Consider the following 16,817-nt stretch of genomic DNA (forward strand, 5'->3'; position numbering starts at 1 on the left):
ATACTTTAATAAAGATGTTAAAAAAAAAATCTAACCTACTCACTAGGCAGCATTTTTGCATGTATGGCCATTATTCTGTCTGAGGCTTATTTTATTTTTATGTGAAAACTTTTCTGCAATTAAAACTATTTTTCTAAAAAAAACACAAAAAACAAAAAATAGTACAGGCCAAACAATAAGAGATGTAAAAGAAATAAACAAATGGACATTAGAAATTAAAAAGAAGAAAGGAAGGGAGGGAGGGAGGAAGGAAGAAAGGAGGGAGGGAGGGAGGGAGGAAGGAAGAAAGGAGGGAGGGAGGGAGGGAAGGAAGGAAGGAAGGAAGGAAGGAAGGAGGGAGGGAAGTCTGAACCAGGACAGTGATGGCGGAAGGGGGAGGAGGAATCCCATGGGAGAAAAGCTCAAGCATTAGAACGGATACGGAATACACCCAAGCGATTCACAGGATATAGGAGAAGGAGGACAATTGGAGGGTGACTCCAAAAGCTTCAAGCCTCCAAGAGTAAGAAAACAGTAACACCCTCAAGGGAAAGAATTAATTCAACTGAGGGTCCTAGGCCATTCAAAGGACACATCCAGCCTTCACTTAGAAATTGAAGCTCAGAAGTCAGGACCGGATGTATAACTGTGTGAAATCAATAGCAAATTTTTATTTGAATACAAGTACATATTGAATACAACAAGAGCTTAACTCTTAAATCCCCACCACAAATCTTCACAGAATTTTTTTAAATGTACACCCTCATTGATGCACTTTGTAATTTCTAGTTTTTAATAACCTTGTTGTTCATAACTCAAATAATTACCTTTGGGATAACATTAATTTCATAATTTTTTAAGCCAAAGTTTCTTTTCCAGCTGCTCTGGTTTCTTCCCCAAGGAGAAGTATGTGCATGAAATAAATGCACTTCCATATCACAGCATTTAAACTAAAAAAAAAAAAACCTTTTTGATCTTATGACATACCAGTCACAAGTTACAGCCCAACAAAAGACTTCCTTTTACAGATACTCCTAACGTTGGCAGCTGCAGCTGCAGGGCAGTGAGGCTCCTGGCCCCAGGCTCCTCTGGCTCCCCGCTGTCTGCTCTGCAGCACACGAGAGCTGATGTGGAACTGCAGGCAGAGAATGGGAACGCGACAACAAGGAGCACCCGCAGTGTTTGGAAAATGCATCACTTCTCGGATTTCCTGCCCTCCCTCGGCTCCAGGACGCAGTGAAGCGAGAGTGTGAGGGTCCATCCCATCAGGATGAAACGCCCAGGAGAGCACCTTTCCCAGGCCAAGGCTCAATCTACTCTGACACTGACAATGGCAAATTTCTAATGCATTTTCTTTGGGCTGAGCAGCAAAGTAATGAGCTGGCGATAAAATGAAGGAGAAACTGAATAAATTAAATCTAACATTTTCTATCTCATCCAATCTTTGTCTTTCAAATAAATGACAACTGTATCTAAGTTGGTAGATAACCCTGGTACAGAGGCAAACCAGAAGTGTGATGTCTGATGTCCCAATGCAACCTTTGGCGGGTCTGGCTCCTTGTCACAGTGCAGGGCAACAAGATCAACCGTCAATGCGTGCACTCAGGCAACAGAAGGTGATCGAGGCCAGCGGCGGACAAGAGCATGGACTCCAGAGCCAGATGGCCAGGGTCCAAGTCCCAGCTGCTCCAAATACCACATAGCAGACCTTAGGCATTCTAGCTAATTTCCTTATGCATCAATCGTCTCACTGTAAAATAAGCCTAAGAACAGTAGCTACCCGTTTGGGGCAACTGTGAGGATTAGGGCAGTTCACCCCTGTAAGGGCACAGAGTACAGAAAGTGCACGCCCACGACTATCACACACTCTCAGGACCCAGAAACCCTTGTTAAGGCAAAGCCCGGTCATGTGTCTGCACCTTGAAGGTGCTGAAACTGAGGAAAGGTACAAGAGGCAGACACTCTAAAAAAACAAATACTGGCTGGGCAAGTGAGAAAATGAATTAATCTAGCTTTGGAAGTCCGGGATCGCGACATATGAGCACCAGCTCAGATGCGAAGATGAGGACTGTTCCATCTGGAAAGCAGAACTGAGAACTCAGACTGGGGATCAGGCCATCAGAGATGTGGGAACACATAAGAGAGGAGGGCGCGTGGACTGGAGCCTCACACACATGCATCTGAACCTCCCTCTGCCCCACCTCCCACTGGACAGGTTTGTGCCCGTGACACTCGCCTTCCCCCCCACCACCACCCCACACCTGGGCCTGCTTCCTCAGCAGCACAGGAGGGGCTGTGAGCACGAGGCACATGGTCATCAGCCAACATGCAGGGCGCTGCTGGTGATGCTGTTAACTTGTCCCGCTAGAGTCTAAAACATCAGAACAAAGGGGGCTTGAGATAAGCAATAAGGAAGGAGTCAACACTAACTGCCTTCCTGTAATGCCAGGTGCTCTGCTGGGTATGGAGCGTGACTCGTTCCATCATTGAATCACCCCCACTTTACAGATGAACAAACTCATTCTCAGAGCAGGTGAGGAGCTGTTTCTGCTCGTGCCACCCCCTCTGCTGCCACGCCGGCCCCATCCCGTCTTCTCTCCGCGAGTGGGAGAGCCCAGCCACAGCTGAGCATCCCTCCCCCGCGCAGCTTTCCGCATCTTAAGTTTCCCGACCAGGGACTGAATCCGGGCCACGGCAGTGAAAGCGCCAAGTCCTAACCACTGGACCGCCAGGGAATTCCCTCTGTGTAGTTGTTTTATTTCCTCGAAATCCATCTACAGCCACATCAAACACCACCCTTCTCCCCACACCCACAGAGCTGTCCCTTCTCCCACTGTTGGGATTATTCATGCAGACAGCAGAGCCTTGACATCAGGAGAAACAGGCCCCTGGACCTCTGTACCTTCCCTGGTGCCACTAAAATGACCCCGCTACGTGCATAAAACATGACTGATACGTCAAGAGAGCCGTGGAATGGACACAGGGACAATTAGAGAGGAACACAGACTCGCCGATGTGCAGGGGCCACAGTCGGCCAGGGTCGGCCGTCAGCCACGTGAGCCCAGGTGGGCACCAACCATCCAACAGCCCAGCCTCGGCACAGCTTCAAGTTGCCTACGTAACACAGACCCCTGGGGATGCTCACAGGCAGAAAAAGCCAAGGAGCCGGGGGCTGGTGCTCTGTCCCCTGGCGTCGGTATTCTGTGGGCTGCATCCAGGGTCTCCTCCCTGAAAGCTGGGGGCTATCTGTAGAGGTCATCACCCAGAGAAGAGCTAAACCCTGCACGTCCTACCAAGGGTCTCTGCATTCATTTTGCTAAGGAATATGCCATTTCTTCCACTAAAATAGTTCTCTGCCACTGAAAGGCTGCTTGATAAATATTAATGTGAATTTATCTCAATCTCTTCTTAAAAATGAGATCCAGAAAAGCCTGAACTGGTGCCTTCTTTTTCTCTCTCAGATCAGTGAAGCAGGATACCAGCAGGACGTGACGGCTGCACGGGCCGAACAGCTTGATTCCGTCCACGTGCGACACATGTAAATGAAGCTAACAAATGCGGAGCACAGGTCACAAGGGACACTGGGGAAGTCTGCAAGTGACTCATTTCAAACGAGCCCATTCCATTTAAATCCCATTGCCGATTCTAAAAGAGAAGTAAGGGTGTAACAGCCTGTAAGCTATTTGACCTTTTCGTGGGTCATAAAAATCAGTTTAGTCTCTCTCTCTCTCTCTCTTTTTCTCTCTTACACCTCTTCCTCTTCCTCTTCTTCTTTCTCTTTCTCTTCCTCTGCTACGTGAGGACACAACAAGAAAGCAACCATCTGCCAGCCAAGAAGAGAGCTCTCACCAGAGCCCAACCACGCTGGCGCCTTGACCCCAGACTTCCAGCCTCTAGAACTTGCTTAGAACTTTATGGCATTTATGATATTGTCAATGGAAAATATGTCTAAAGTTATCACTGGACAAAGAAGACAAAAACAGCTCTGCCATTTAAAGTTTATAGAAAAATACGCGGGCCTCTCACTGCCGTGGCCTCTCCCGTTGAGGAGCGCAGGCTCCGGGCGCGCAGGCCCAGCGGCCATGGCTCACGGGCCCAGCCGCTCCACGATACGTGGGATCTTCCCGGACCGGGGCACGAACCCGCGTCCCCTGCATCGGCAGGCGGACTCTCAACCACTGCGCCACCAGGGAAGCCCTGAATGTGGATCTTGATGTTTGAATATGTTTTAAGCTTGCACGATGTCTATACTAACAATGTATGGGTTGCTTGATAAATAATTTTTTTAAAAAAAAAAATCAGTTTAGTGGGTAGCGAGCAGCATCCCACAGGATGGGACGGGACGGGACGGGACGGGACGGGGTGGGGTGGGATGGGATGGGATGGGATGGGATGGATCATACTCCACGTTACGGGCTAAACTGTGTCTCCCCGTGCCCCACACTTATATTGTTGAAGTCCTAATACCCAGTACCTCAGAAGACGACTACATCTTTAAAGAAGTAGTTAAGGTCAAATGAGCTCATAGGCGTGGACCTAGTCCAATATGACCGGTGTCCTTATAAGAAAAGGAGATTAGGACACAGCAACACACACACAGAGGGACGACCGCGTGAAGACACAGGGAGAAGGTGGTCATCTGCCAGCCAAGGAGAGGCCTCAGGAAGAACCAGCCCTGCCGACACCTTGATCTTAGACTTCCAGCCTCCAGGACTGGGAGACAATAAATGTCTGTTGTTGAGGCCCCCAGGCTGTGGTATTTTTGTTACGGTGGCCCAAGCTGACCGATAGGGGACACCACACACAGTGAGAATGGGTGTCGTTTCATGAAACGTGTGTTTTTTCACACGCAGTGTACTTCCTACTATGGGCCATGATCGAGAAGTTTGAGGGCCACTGTTGTAAGGGCTCCAGGTCAGCTGTCCTCTCCGGTGCTCAGCAAGTTACTGGAGCACATCTTCAACTCCTCACCTGACATGACAGAAAGTATTAATAGATTCAAAATTCTCAATCAATTCTGAGATGCAATACCTAATACAGAGCTAATTTGATAAATGAATATACACGTATGAGTGGTCATTCGGTCTCACTGCTTCATTTTTTACCAAAGGGGAAAGTGAAGGCCAGGGATCAGAGAAGTGATTGGCCCGAGGTCACACCTGGGAAACCCGACCACCACCCCCCCACCCCCACTCCTCGTGCTGATTCCTATCCGGAAATCTACGCCAAACCCACGGTCCTGGTCCAGGTAGTGTGCACACCCTTTCCCAGTTGCTTCAAATTTCAGACTCAATACTTCCATGTGAAAACCGTACTGCTCCATTTTGGCTTGAATTTAATACTCAGAAATTCCTCTTCTCTTACTCTGACATATTCCAGATACAGAGAAACCTATATTTTAATCATTCTAGTCATCCTTAGCAATAAATAAGTACCTGCCAAGATAACCATTTTTTAGAGGAAATTGGTCAGATTAGAGTCAGACACAGCCAAAAGGTTCCCCCCATCTGTTCCCATCTAACTATGAAAATCCTGCAGAGAAACTCTCTTTTTATAACTTTAACAGGTTACTCTGCTGCTAAAACTTCTGATAACATCCACCAAAAGCTCTTTAAGCTGGAAAGAACTGTATAGCATTGTGGGGAGAAACACTGACTTTTCAAGTAGGTGAAGTAAAGGAAGATGCTAATTTTATCGAGCTTCTACTACTGCAGGCAGGATGCCAAGTGACTGCTACACGTTATTTCTGATAATCCTCCAGACACTATCAGACATTATCTTCTTAATCTTACAGTTGAAAGCAGGCTTAGTAAAGTAAGTAAATTCTCAAAGGCTACATTTAATCAGTAGAAGACACAGGAGGCAAACCCAGGTCTGCCTCAATCCAAGGACCATAACCCATGTGTTTCTCTGCACTGTTCTCCTTGCTGAAACAACGTTGTACTGTCTCCATCCTACACACAGAGCAGCCCAGGCCAGGGACACCGGCATCTTGTCCAAGGCCATTCAACTACCCCATGAATGATACACATACCATCAAAATAGAAAACTGTACGGTTCTCCAGTTTAAGACCTGCATATGTTGAAACGCTTCGGAAGTCAGAAACAAATCAATAGAAACAATAAGAATTACAATGTGTTGAGCATATATTACGCTTCCGGCTCTTTCCATACAGCGCCTCAACTCCCTACACCAGCACAGCAAGGCAGACATAATCCTCACTTTCCTGATGAGGAAATAATGCAGAGAAAACAAGCAATTCGATTGAACAAGCACGTATTGAGCCCCTATGAGCCAGACTTTATGCTAGGCTGGGGTTTGGGGGGTAAAAAAAAAGTCTCAATTCCAGCTGTCCAGCCTTCACACATAGATTGCTATAGATAAATATCTGCTTTGGGAAGATCACTTTATAGTCTGTGTGGAAGAGAGATGAGAAAGGACAACCTGGGAGACAAGGTGCATCCTTAGAATGTGTCACCATATCCTGCACCAGAAATGGCAGCCTGCCCGAGAGAGTGGCAGGCTGGCACTCCGTGCAGCAGATGGTGGGCAAGTGAGCAGCAAAGCAGGCCCCACTCCACTGCTGAAAAGCGTGCACCATCTAGACCACGGTGTCCCACAAGACTAAATCCTTCGAGAAGGTGCGGAGTGCCCCTTTTGATACCACCCCAGGATGCTCTACTTTGGTTCACCTACGACTTGGCAAATTAGTATTTTCCCATAACTAGTAAATGCAGTTAATATATTGGGGATTTTGACATACTGATAGTTTTTCTTCACCTCATTATTTTACGTGTGTGGTTGCTCTACTGAGAATGCATTTTATTAGCAGGTACTTATTATGTTGCCCTACACAGCATTTATCTCGTCAACACACAACTTAAAGGAAGTCAAAAGCTTCCCTTCATTTCTGCTGGGTTTTTGTTCAACCTCTTCTATTTCTGAACAAACAAAAGGGACTGTATAAATTGCGACAGAGACAAATGACAGCTCTTTACTGAAGAGCTCCCACCAGGACTCTGAAAGGTAACAATTCATGTGCTCAGACCGCCTCCTCCCCCACCCAGGTGAAAAATGGAACATATTAACTCAAAACTCCAGAAGAAACAACGTATACCACCTGGGGATAAAATGCAATGGGGAAAGAGCATGTCTGGAATGGAAAGCAAGAAGCAGAATAATACATATGCCTTCACAATATAAAAACTATGGCCTTGGGCTTCCCTGGTGGCACAGTGGTTGGAGAGTCCGCCTGCCGATGCAGGGGACACGGGTTCGTGCCCCAGTCCGGGAAGATCCCACATGCCGCGGAGCGGCTGAGCCCGTGAGAAATGGCCGCTGAGCCTGCGCATCCGGAGCCTGTGCTCCGCAATGGGAGAGGCCACAACAGTGAGAGGCCCGCGTACAGCAAAAAAAAAAACAACAAAAAAAAACTATGGCCTTCATCTTTGGGCAGGGTTCATGCTGCAGCTCTTTATGCTTTACTATGAAGCCAAAGGACAAAAGTTCAAATCTAGGCCTGTATGTTCTTCATAGCGGGAACAAGACACAACACACAGGGCTTTAAACCCAAACCCTGCATATTTTCAAGTTGGTCCATATTGTAGGAGACTTTCAATTTTTATAGCCATGTTATTTTACCCATAATGTCTGATACCAAAATCTAGTAAAATAATGCATTCTTATTTTCAATGCCATTTTACAATTTACTGAAATTCAAAAAAATGTGAAGAACAGATATTTTAAAACCCAGGATTATAAAAGATGGCCAGAAAAGTAATTTTAATTCACAATAGTCTAGAACTACGGTAAGTGAAAGTGCAGGGCGGTGGGGCACGCGGACAGGTGTGTCCATCTGTCCAGTCCGTCCTGTGCCCGACGCTGTGCCGCCCTGTGTCACCACCTCAACGCCCTCATAGGTGGCTGTCGGGCTGATACACAGGGCATCAGCACCCTCAGATTCCACGTCAGCCTCAGGGTCCTTCTTTCCAATAAAAACGTGACAGCACATCTCTAACTAAATGTGACATAACTTGTATCGCTTTACGTGAGCTTTCACATGAATAACTGTAGAATCCATAAGAAATCTCACTGGCCCACAACTCACGGACCTGCTACCCACGAGCAGGGGCACTAAAGAAGGCAGGAACCCCTCTGAGCGCAGCCAGGGCAGCAGCGGTGACTCTATGCATTTTACTCCAAACCCAGTGAATGGTGGCTTCGGAGGGGAAGAAGGGAGGCTGCTTTCCAGAAAGAGGCAAAGACCCTGAAATGGCCCCAGTGAAAAACTCCCCACCAACAACTTGTTCTTATCAAAGCCCGTTTCTCAGCCCACGGAGCACACCTCCTGCACTGGCCTCCCCAGGTCCTTGTGAAATGCAAGTTCTTGGGTCCAGGGCGGGGCTCTGGAACTGGGCCTGTAAATTCTGAGTTAACTGTTGGCTGCGCGTTACTTTCTTTCAAAATGTATTTCCCCCAGGGCTAAGCCTTATTTGAACCAAAGAACCAAATCCACACCCAGCTGAGTGATGGGGGCGGGGGTGGTTTCAGGCTGCCCCTCTAAGCGCAGAGGTGGGGAGAAGGGGCCGGATGGGGATGTTTGGGAGGTAAAACCCGGAGGACTGCCTGAGGAGGACTTAGATATGGGGTCTGATGGGGGGAAAGGGGATGGAGACTGACTTCACCGTCTGTGGTCTGAGCAGCTGGACGGAGAGTGGTACCACGTGCTGAGACGGGGCAGGGAAGGATGGGTAGGCAGTCAGGCGTTCCGGTCTGGAGCTCCGTATAAGAAATAAATACAAGAGCCATGTGTGCAGAGAGTTCTTGGAGACGTGGGCCTGTGAGTTCACCAGGAGCAAACACAGACGGAGAAGATAAGGATGGTGTTGACTGGACCCTCAAAGTGGATGACGAAGCCACCAGGACACAGACAGTGGCGGCGCTGCAGGACAGGGTGAGCCAGGAGCGGGGAGAAGTGACCAGAGCGCGTCAGTGGCCACAGCCAAAGGAGAAGCACACCTGCTGTGAGGAGCTGGGGGTTCCAAGGAGGACTGCCTGGAAGTAGCAATAGGGAAGGACTTCTCTGCCACCTCTAGGTCCCGAGGCACTTGGGGTGCAGCAGGAAAAAACAGCAGCATCTTGAGGGGTGGCCGGGGAAGCAGCGCCTAGGGGAATGAGTTGGCCCCTCCCACTGTGGCTCCGGGGGAGCACCCCCGGCATCCTGAGCAGGACGGCGCTTTCTGTGCTTTATGTACCTGCGTTAGACCTGCATTTAGCGGCCTCGTTCCTTCCTGCGAAACACAAATGACACCCCTTGGTCAAGGTTCTACCAGAAACATTCCCACACATTTGCAAACTCTGTGGTAAAGAGTCACTACCTTAGTACAAGGTTAATGGAACATTCAGGGAAAAAAAGAGGCTGAGATGAAACAGGGGACTTTGCTATGACAGACCATGAGTTCCTGAGGTCACAGCGGAAGGTCATGAGAGCAGGAAGGGATGGGAAACGAGCCCTGATTGGAAGTACAGACACCAACAGAGAGGAGTCTGAAGGCGATAGGCGACCTGCAGGCCTGGACCTCGGATAAGGTCGAGATGCAGAGGCTGAGTGATGAAGGGTGCTCTGGGAGACGAAGTAGGTAGCAGCTGAAGCCCAGGGGCACTGGGCACACCTGGCGGAGGCGCAGACTCAAAGGGACAACCCAAAGGGACTCGAAGGGGCTGGGAGTGTAAAGGAAACAAAAGCAGGAAGTGATAATCCTGGCATTTGAACCCAGGGTCTCCCCCCCTCCAAAAATGATGCTCAGAGATAAAAGGTAGATGGTAGCGAACATAAATTTACCATTCTACTTAAGGAACCCCCAAAACCTAAAACTCCCTGCAGGTTGTTTTCGGTGAGGGTTAGGGATTGGGGTGGAAGGTAACAAGCTTTGGCTTCTTCCATTTTAGCTGGTTTCTGAGTCAAAAATACCCGACCCAGCTTCTCCAGTTCCTCCCGAAACCCCTCCATCCTCTATCCCTCCTTCTTTCCTTCCCCTAGATGAAGAAGGAGGTGACGTGTGACAACCATGCAGATAAGCCTCCCTTTACCCCGCCCACAGGACTGGCACCAAGGGCCTCCTCACCCCACCCAGTCTCTCTTGTTGGCTGCATGTCCCGCCATCCCTTAGCCCCACGCTTTGCAGGCATCCTGTTACACTAAACACTGCTCGGCCAAGATACCGGGAGCATTCGTAACTCCTCGCACCTCGCTCCCCGCCGGCACAGCTGCCGCAATGCCCCGCCCCACAGCCTTGCCGCCGCTGTCCCTCGGCCTCCAGCTCAACCCAAAAGTCACCTCTGGTACTGCATGGACCCAGCATCGTGTCCAAGTCACGGAGATGATCAATAAACACTTCCAGAAAGGAGATAAGGAGAGCTCCCCAACGCCGTCGTTTACCCCTCCCCTGTCCTTCATCGTCTGCACAGTATTCCTAGAACCCTTAAAATACACCTTCAGGAGCCTTACGGGTCTACTGCAATTGCACTCACAACTCAAAAACCTATCTACTTCACATGTAAAAACCAAAATTTTTAAAGGAATTGGCAATCCTATTTTTTCTTATTCTCTTCACAGTACAATCCACTCTCGTTCAAAAAGCATCACGTAATCTCAGATGAACAGTTTTCAAAGAGAGAAGGAAGAAGCGGGGGAGGAAACGGAGGAATTATTCCTGTCTAGCCCATCTAAATGTATAACTACAGGCTCATCAAAGAGAAATCAAAACAAAAAGTTGTTCCCGGTACTAAAACAAGAAGTAAAATGTCAACTATGATAGCAAGGAAAGCAAAAATAAAATAGGAATGCTTTTTCTCAATGGGAACTCATCTCCCGCTTCCTGAAAGGGGACGTGCACTTCAAACCACGAAGTCAAATCTTCACCAGTGTGTGCGTTTAGCTAAGCTGAATCCACACTTCCCAGAAGCCCCTTCCCTGCATACTCTGAGCCAGCGTGCATGGGGACCTGGAAGGCACAGGCACGCCCACCGACACTGCTGGGGTTGGGGGGTGGAGGCAGCATCCCTCCCCCAGCTCCTCTAGCCCCCCCCAGGCCCTCTGCTTCAGCTTCTCCAGCTCCTGGGCCAGGGGGCCGCTCCTCCAGGGGCTCCCATCATCGAAGCTGGGGGCTGGGAGGTGCTGAGAAACCAGCACGGTTCCTGTCCATCCCCGTGGGGTGGGGTCCAGCTCAGCCTCACAAGTGCCTGCTTGTCTGTGCTTCCTTCCCACCCACCTCCCCTTCCCAACCGCCTCTCCGACTGCCTGCCTGAGGGCTTCAGGATCCGGCAGCGTACACAGAAGCAACTGCTCCACATACCGTGCAGCCAGCTCCCACACTGCGTACAGTCAAACCCCGGTCATACAGCACGCGTGCATGTATGTACCTGTGTGCGTAATGACAGAGAACCTCTCCCTGATGCAGGCTGCTCAGTGCCCTACTTCTGACTAGGCCCTGTCCTCGCCCCGCCTTGTCCAGCTGTAGCAAGGATCCCACTTAATTAGGTGAGCGAGAGTCCCCCCACCCTTGATATCCGATCACCCTCAATATCTGATCAAGTTCCTCACACCACCCCACCCCACCCCCCGACGTCTAAGTCCTTGGCTTGCCTTCAGCGAGAATCCTGTTAGGCCAACTGCGCCAGAGTCCCCCAGCCCGACGTCGCCTCTGAGTAATTTTCTGTCCACTCCCCACTCCCTTTGCTGTTGGCTCTGAATCCCCACTTGTCCTTGTATTCGGAGGGAGCCCAGTCTCTCTCCCCTACTGCAACAGAGCTGACCCTACTGCAACTGTCTGGAACAGTCTTCCTTGCCATGTTAACAAGTGTCGGGACAATTTCTCTTTAATGGTATGCGTGTACTACGTATGCATGCGTGCATTTAGAACCCTAACTGAACTGCAGTTTTCACAGCTTTGTCATTGTTTTCAAAGCGGTAATTCTTCCTTTTCCATAAACAAGGTCCTCTGTGCACCAAAGGCTGCCTGGAAGCTGTTTCCAAGCTCAGCGAGTGTTTTTCCCTCTGATGAAATACACACATATCACCATCCCACTGCCAGGGGGCAGCAGCACTGTGCTGGAACGCATTTGCCATCAGCAGCTCGAACGGCCGCGTGGAAGCAGGCAGTCATTTGGCAGTTAAACGAAAACGTCTCTGTCAAGAGGGGTCAGGGCAAGTGGCTCCCCTTCCCCCATATTAGGAGCTGAGAGGCTAAGGGTCCAGGCTCGTTCTGCCACTGGCTGTGGGGCTGGGACGGGCCACTTCACCAGGCAGGACCTCCGTGTTCACCCCTGCAACGGGCCTCACGCGGCTGTGGCCTTCTGCAGCCGGGCAGCCCGGGAACGCAGGGGTGCCGGGGAGGAACGCCAGGACGCCGTCCTCCGGGCATCCATTCCCACTTTACGGATGAGATGCGTTACCTGACAGGCACTGCCACGCCCGAAGCAGCAGAAGACCCAGGTCTGGACTGAGCCGCATCCCTCAGCCCAAGCACAGCGGCACCTTCTCTTTCATTCATGCAAGCCCTGCCCTAAACACTCCTTCCCTTCACCTCCCCCTCACCTGTGTCCCACACACCTGCTGAGTACCTGCTCACTCTCCAGGGCCCATCTCAAGCACCTGCTGCCTCCTGATGAGCGCTTCTTCAGCCCTCCCGGGGAGACTCCATCTCTTCCTTCTTCTGGGTTTTCCTTAACCCTAAATCCATGCAAGTAAATCATCTGGCCAGAGGTTCCGACAAGGAGTGACGGGTGGGTGAGCAGGAGGGATCAATCACCTCATAATTCCTATCAGCCATTCCACATCACTTTTAAAGTATGAACAAACACCATGGTAAAATGTTACTTAAATGCACCTTCAAAACAAGTGTCCTAGCACTGCACTCCAACGTCCCCTCCAAAACCCCCCTCCCAGAGTACTTCCTGAGCGGTCACTGATCACTGCCACCATCACTCACTCATTCCACAAATATTTCCGGCACACCTACGACTATTTTAGATGCTACAAAGGTACAGTGAGGGGCTTCCCTGGTGGCGCAGTGGTTGAGAGTCCGCCTGCCGATGCAGGGGACACGGGTTCGTGCCCCGGTCCGGGAGGATCCCACGTGCCGCGGAGCGGCTGGGCCCGTGAGCCATGGCCGCTGAGCCTGTGCGTCCGGAGCCTGTGCTCCGCAATGGGAGAAGCCACAACAGTGAGAGGCCCGCGTACAGCAAAAAAAAAAAAAAAGGTACAGTGATCCAAGCAGAGTCACTGCTTTCTTAGAAAGCACGTTCTAGTTAGGGAGGCCCTAGGGCTCTAGGGATTGGATTACGGTGTGCTTGCTGGGACGGAGAAGACCACACAAGGAAGAGTCCGCTCCACTCCTAGACTCTTCTCCACACGACCCAGTGTGGTCACCAGCAGTTCCTGGGGCTTCACGCTTCTCCCGGCAGAAAAGAGGAAACCCCTCTCTTCCCAGGCAGCTCGGCCCCTCGTCCCATAACTTAGTCTTGCTGTCCCTGAGGGGCCCGACTCTCTTAGAGGGGGATTTATCAAGAGAGGAAGTGGAGGGTCAGCCATAAAAACTGCCCGCCCTGAAGAAAAGTCGGGACATGACCAGAAGACGGTGTGAGGGCGGGGATGGGGAGGCCACCTGCACAAACCCACCCCAGAGCTGAAGGCGGGACGGCTGGCAAGAGTGTAGCCGACGTCCTGAGACAAGAAAACACCAAAAAGCAAAAATCCTGACATATTCAAGAAACCAAAGGATGGCCAATGTGGGTCAAATGTAGAGCGCTTCATACTCTGTTAAATTCACATATGTTGGTCTGAGCTAATCCTCTGTAATGTTAAATGTATTTCTCAGAGTTCCAGCAACAGTTTCAAGTTTCGTATTATGCTAAAGAGATCTATCATAAAATGTTTAAAACAGATTTTCCTGCTACTTTCAGCTTTAGTTCAAAAACAAGTGAAGCACTTTCAGGAGGTGTCTTAACTCTTTCAAACCCGCTGTACACCATCCAGGTATGTTACGGGCACAAGATACATTTCATAGTATGAGTATCTCTCATAGTAACTGACAGACTTTGGGCAAAGGACTTCATTAGCATCTCAAAGCGTGACAGACCTCAGCACAGTGGCCTGATGCTATCTGCCTCCCAAGAAATGAGAAACAAATGAGACAAGCTACAGGGAAACAGTCAGAAGACTGTAAAAGAGTCTCACATAAAAGAGATACAATTAGTAAACAGGAACACAGAACAAATATCCAAACTTGCAACTTACCCAGAAAATACAAATTAAAACAATAAGGCAACGTTTTCTACATACTGAATGAGCAGCACTGCTGCCAGAGGTATAATTAGAACAATCCTTTCAGAAGGCAATTTCCAATATGTCTCAACAGCAATAAAAGTGTTCAGAATGGCTGACCCAGTAATCCCTCTCCTGACAAAATCTCTCTCCTGCTCGAAAAGCCAAAGCGCTGAAGAGGCTCACCATAGCCTTCCCAGTAACAGTGAAAATAAACCAAAAAAAGAAAGAGTATTTATTATTAATGCATTCAACAGGATGTGAGTACTGAAGTGTGCCACTAACCAGCCACAGTGGCTTTAACTAGCCACTAATAGGGTTTCTTTTCAAAGTGATGAATGTTTTAAATTGACTGTGGTTAACAGGTGCACATATCTGTGAATACACTAAAAAACTGAAGGGCACATTTTAAACTGTGGTCTGAGAACTAAATTTCAATAAAGTTACTTTTAAAAAAGGAAAAGCATTTATTATTAATGCGTCCAGCCATATGTGGATGCCAGCACAAGCCACTAGGTGACAGGGACAAGAAAAACAGCAAGTCAGACAGACACCTTCAGAGAGCTTGCAGCCTGAGTGCGGAGCCTGTCAATTAATTGAGCGATCAAAATATAGTGGGTTAAAGTGCTCGATGGGTAAGCACATACTCCAGTGGGAATGTTCCAAAGGAACACAAGGTAGTCTTGAGGGACCAAGAAAGGCTTTGTAGAAAACAACAGAAGTGGTTATCTACACTGAGATCTGAAGGATGAACAAATGTTAGCCAAAAGAAGGAAGGAAAGTGGAAAGGAAGAAGGGATGAGGGAGAGGAAGAGAATGAGAAATCCAGGTGGACACACCACACTTTCTTTATCCATCCATCAGTGAATGGACATTGATGGATGCCGCTTTCACTTTTTGGCTATTATGCGTGATGCCACTAGGAACACTCATGTGCAAGTTTTTATGTGGGTGTATGTCTTCAAACCTCTTGAGTATATACCTAGGAGTGGAACTGCAGGATCGTATTGCACTACTGTTGATCATCCACTTTCCTTCCCAAAATCCCAGACAACAGAATCACACAAATCACTGTATCTAACATTCCCCAAATAAACCAAACCCTCTTAATTCCACCAGAACTGGAGAAAGTCCTCCTACCTGAAGCTATTCCTTCTGCTCAGTCTTGTCTGGCAAACACCAATTTGTTCTTCAAGGTCAAGGTCACCTCCTTCATGGAACATTACCCAAACCATTCTTCCACCTCTGAAAAGAACTGTCAATTCCCCCATGATGCTCCCATATCCATCATTTACTATGGACTCCTCTATAGGCTTAACCGTGGCATCCTCCCCACACCCTATTCTTTTCATGTAAACAGTTGGTCCCAGCAGCCCCGCGAGTACGTGCCTCAGGATGGCCTGTACTCTGGATCCACTGGCAAAGAAGATGTTTAAAGGAGTTTTACTAGCTGAACTTGTGGGCATTTTTGGAGCATATTTTTTGTTTAAAAAGATGAACACAAGCCAAGGTTTCAGGCAAACAATGAGCAAGAAATTCCCCTTCATCTTGGAAGTTCATTACAAATCCACCGAACACTCTGGAATGTACAGAATCAGAGAGCAAGATCCAGAAAAGTGGCTGAACGGCAAAAATTAGGAATTTGCCCATTGATCAAGGTTTGCCCTATTTCATAGTATCAGGCAAGACTAAAATTCCAAAGTTGACATGGATGGATTTTAGAATATTTAAGGTTAAATGTAAATCCTCATTAAGTCAGAGGTTTTATTCTTTGGACTAACTGTGAAGAAATTGAAGGAAGGTTTGTTTATTATGTTATAAATGCAGTTTTGTTTATTACTCAAAATAAAGTAGTTCTCCTTTAAAAAAAAAATCTCCCCTATAATTCTGAACTGATAAATCTTTCAAAGTAGATAAAATAGTAAAACACCTATTTTTAATATTTATTACATTTCTTTTCCATTATAGTTTATTACAAGATATTGAGTATATAGTGCCCTGTGCTATACAGTGGGACATTGTTGTCTATCTAATTTATTCCCCTCTCCTTTCCCTTTTGGTAACCGTAGGTTAGTTTTCTATTGTCTATGAGTCTGTTTCTGTTTTGTAAATAAGTTCATTAATATTTATTACATTTTTAACTCACACATTTAAAATCCCATTATCTAAAAACATATTAACTAGAAATATTGCTTTTATCCATTGTCACTTTACCTGAAACAATATTTAAACCCTACATCAATGTCTCTGATACTACTAGAGCCACTTTGGAATAAAATTCGTCATAAAAAAAAACAAAAAACAATTGGCCCCAGAACCCATCTTGTGAGTTCCCGCGCACTGGCACACACCGGGCGGGGGGGACCTATGAGGAGGGGCAGGCAAGAACCCCCAGACTGTGCTGCCTCCATCTGCAAACACCCAGACGGGTTCCCGTCCAAGGACAAGGCTACTCCTCTCTTCCGTATTTCATTTCAATGCAGTGATATTTAGAAATGTTAGTTATCAACTCTG

At 48.2% G+C, this 16,817-nt stretch overlaps 2 protein-coding genes across 5 annotated transcripts in view; one reads left to right on the forward strand and one right to left on the reverse strand.

The window, feature by feature from the left end:
• TRAPPC9 (trafficking protein particle complex subunit 9) overlaps window positions 1–16,817 on the reverse strand; it is a 509,514-nt gene that overhangs the window by 413,463 nt on the left and 79,234 nt on the right. The gene's annotated exons all lie outside the window — the stretch shown is intronic.
• On the forward strand, window positions 15,208–16,071 carry LOC117199635 (protein CEBPZOS-like). Its single transcript, XM_049700893.1, has one exon. It carries the CDS (start codon window positions 15,699–15,701, stop codon window positions 15,939–15,941), a length of 243 nt encoding a protein of 80 aa, XP_049556850.1. The 5' UTR covers window positions 15,208–15,698; the 3' UTR covers window positions 15,942–16,071.

The sequence above is a fragment of the Orcinus orca genome, chromosome 17 (genome assembly GCF_937001465.1).
Source record: "Orcinus orca chromosome 17, mOrcOrc1.1, whole genome shotgun sequence".
Lineage (NCBI taxonomy): Eukaryota > Metazoa > Chordata > Mammalia > Artiodactyla > Delphinidae > Orcinus > Orcinus orca.

Excerpts from the sequence above, each read along its gene's own strand:
- LOC117199635 (XM_049700893.1), top strand. The coding sequence starts at position 15,699 with ATGGCCTGTACTCTGGATCCACTGGCAAAGAAGATGTTTAAAGGAGTT.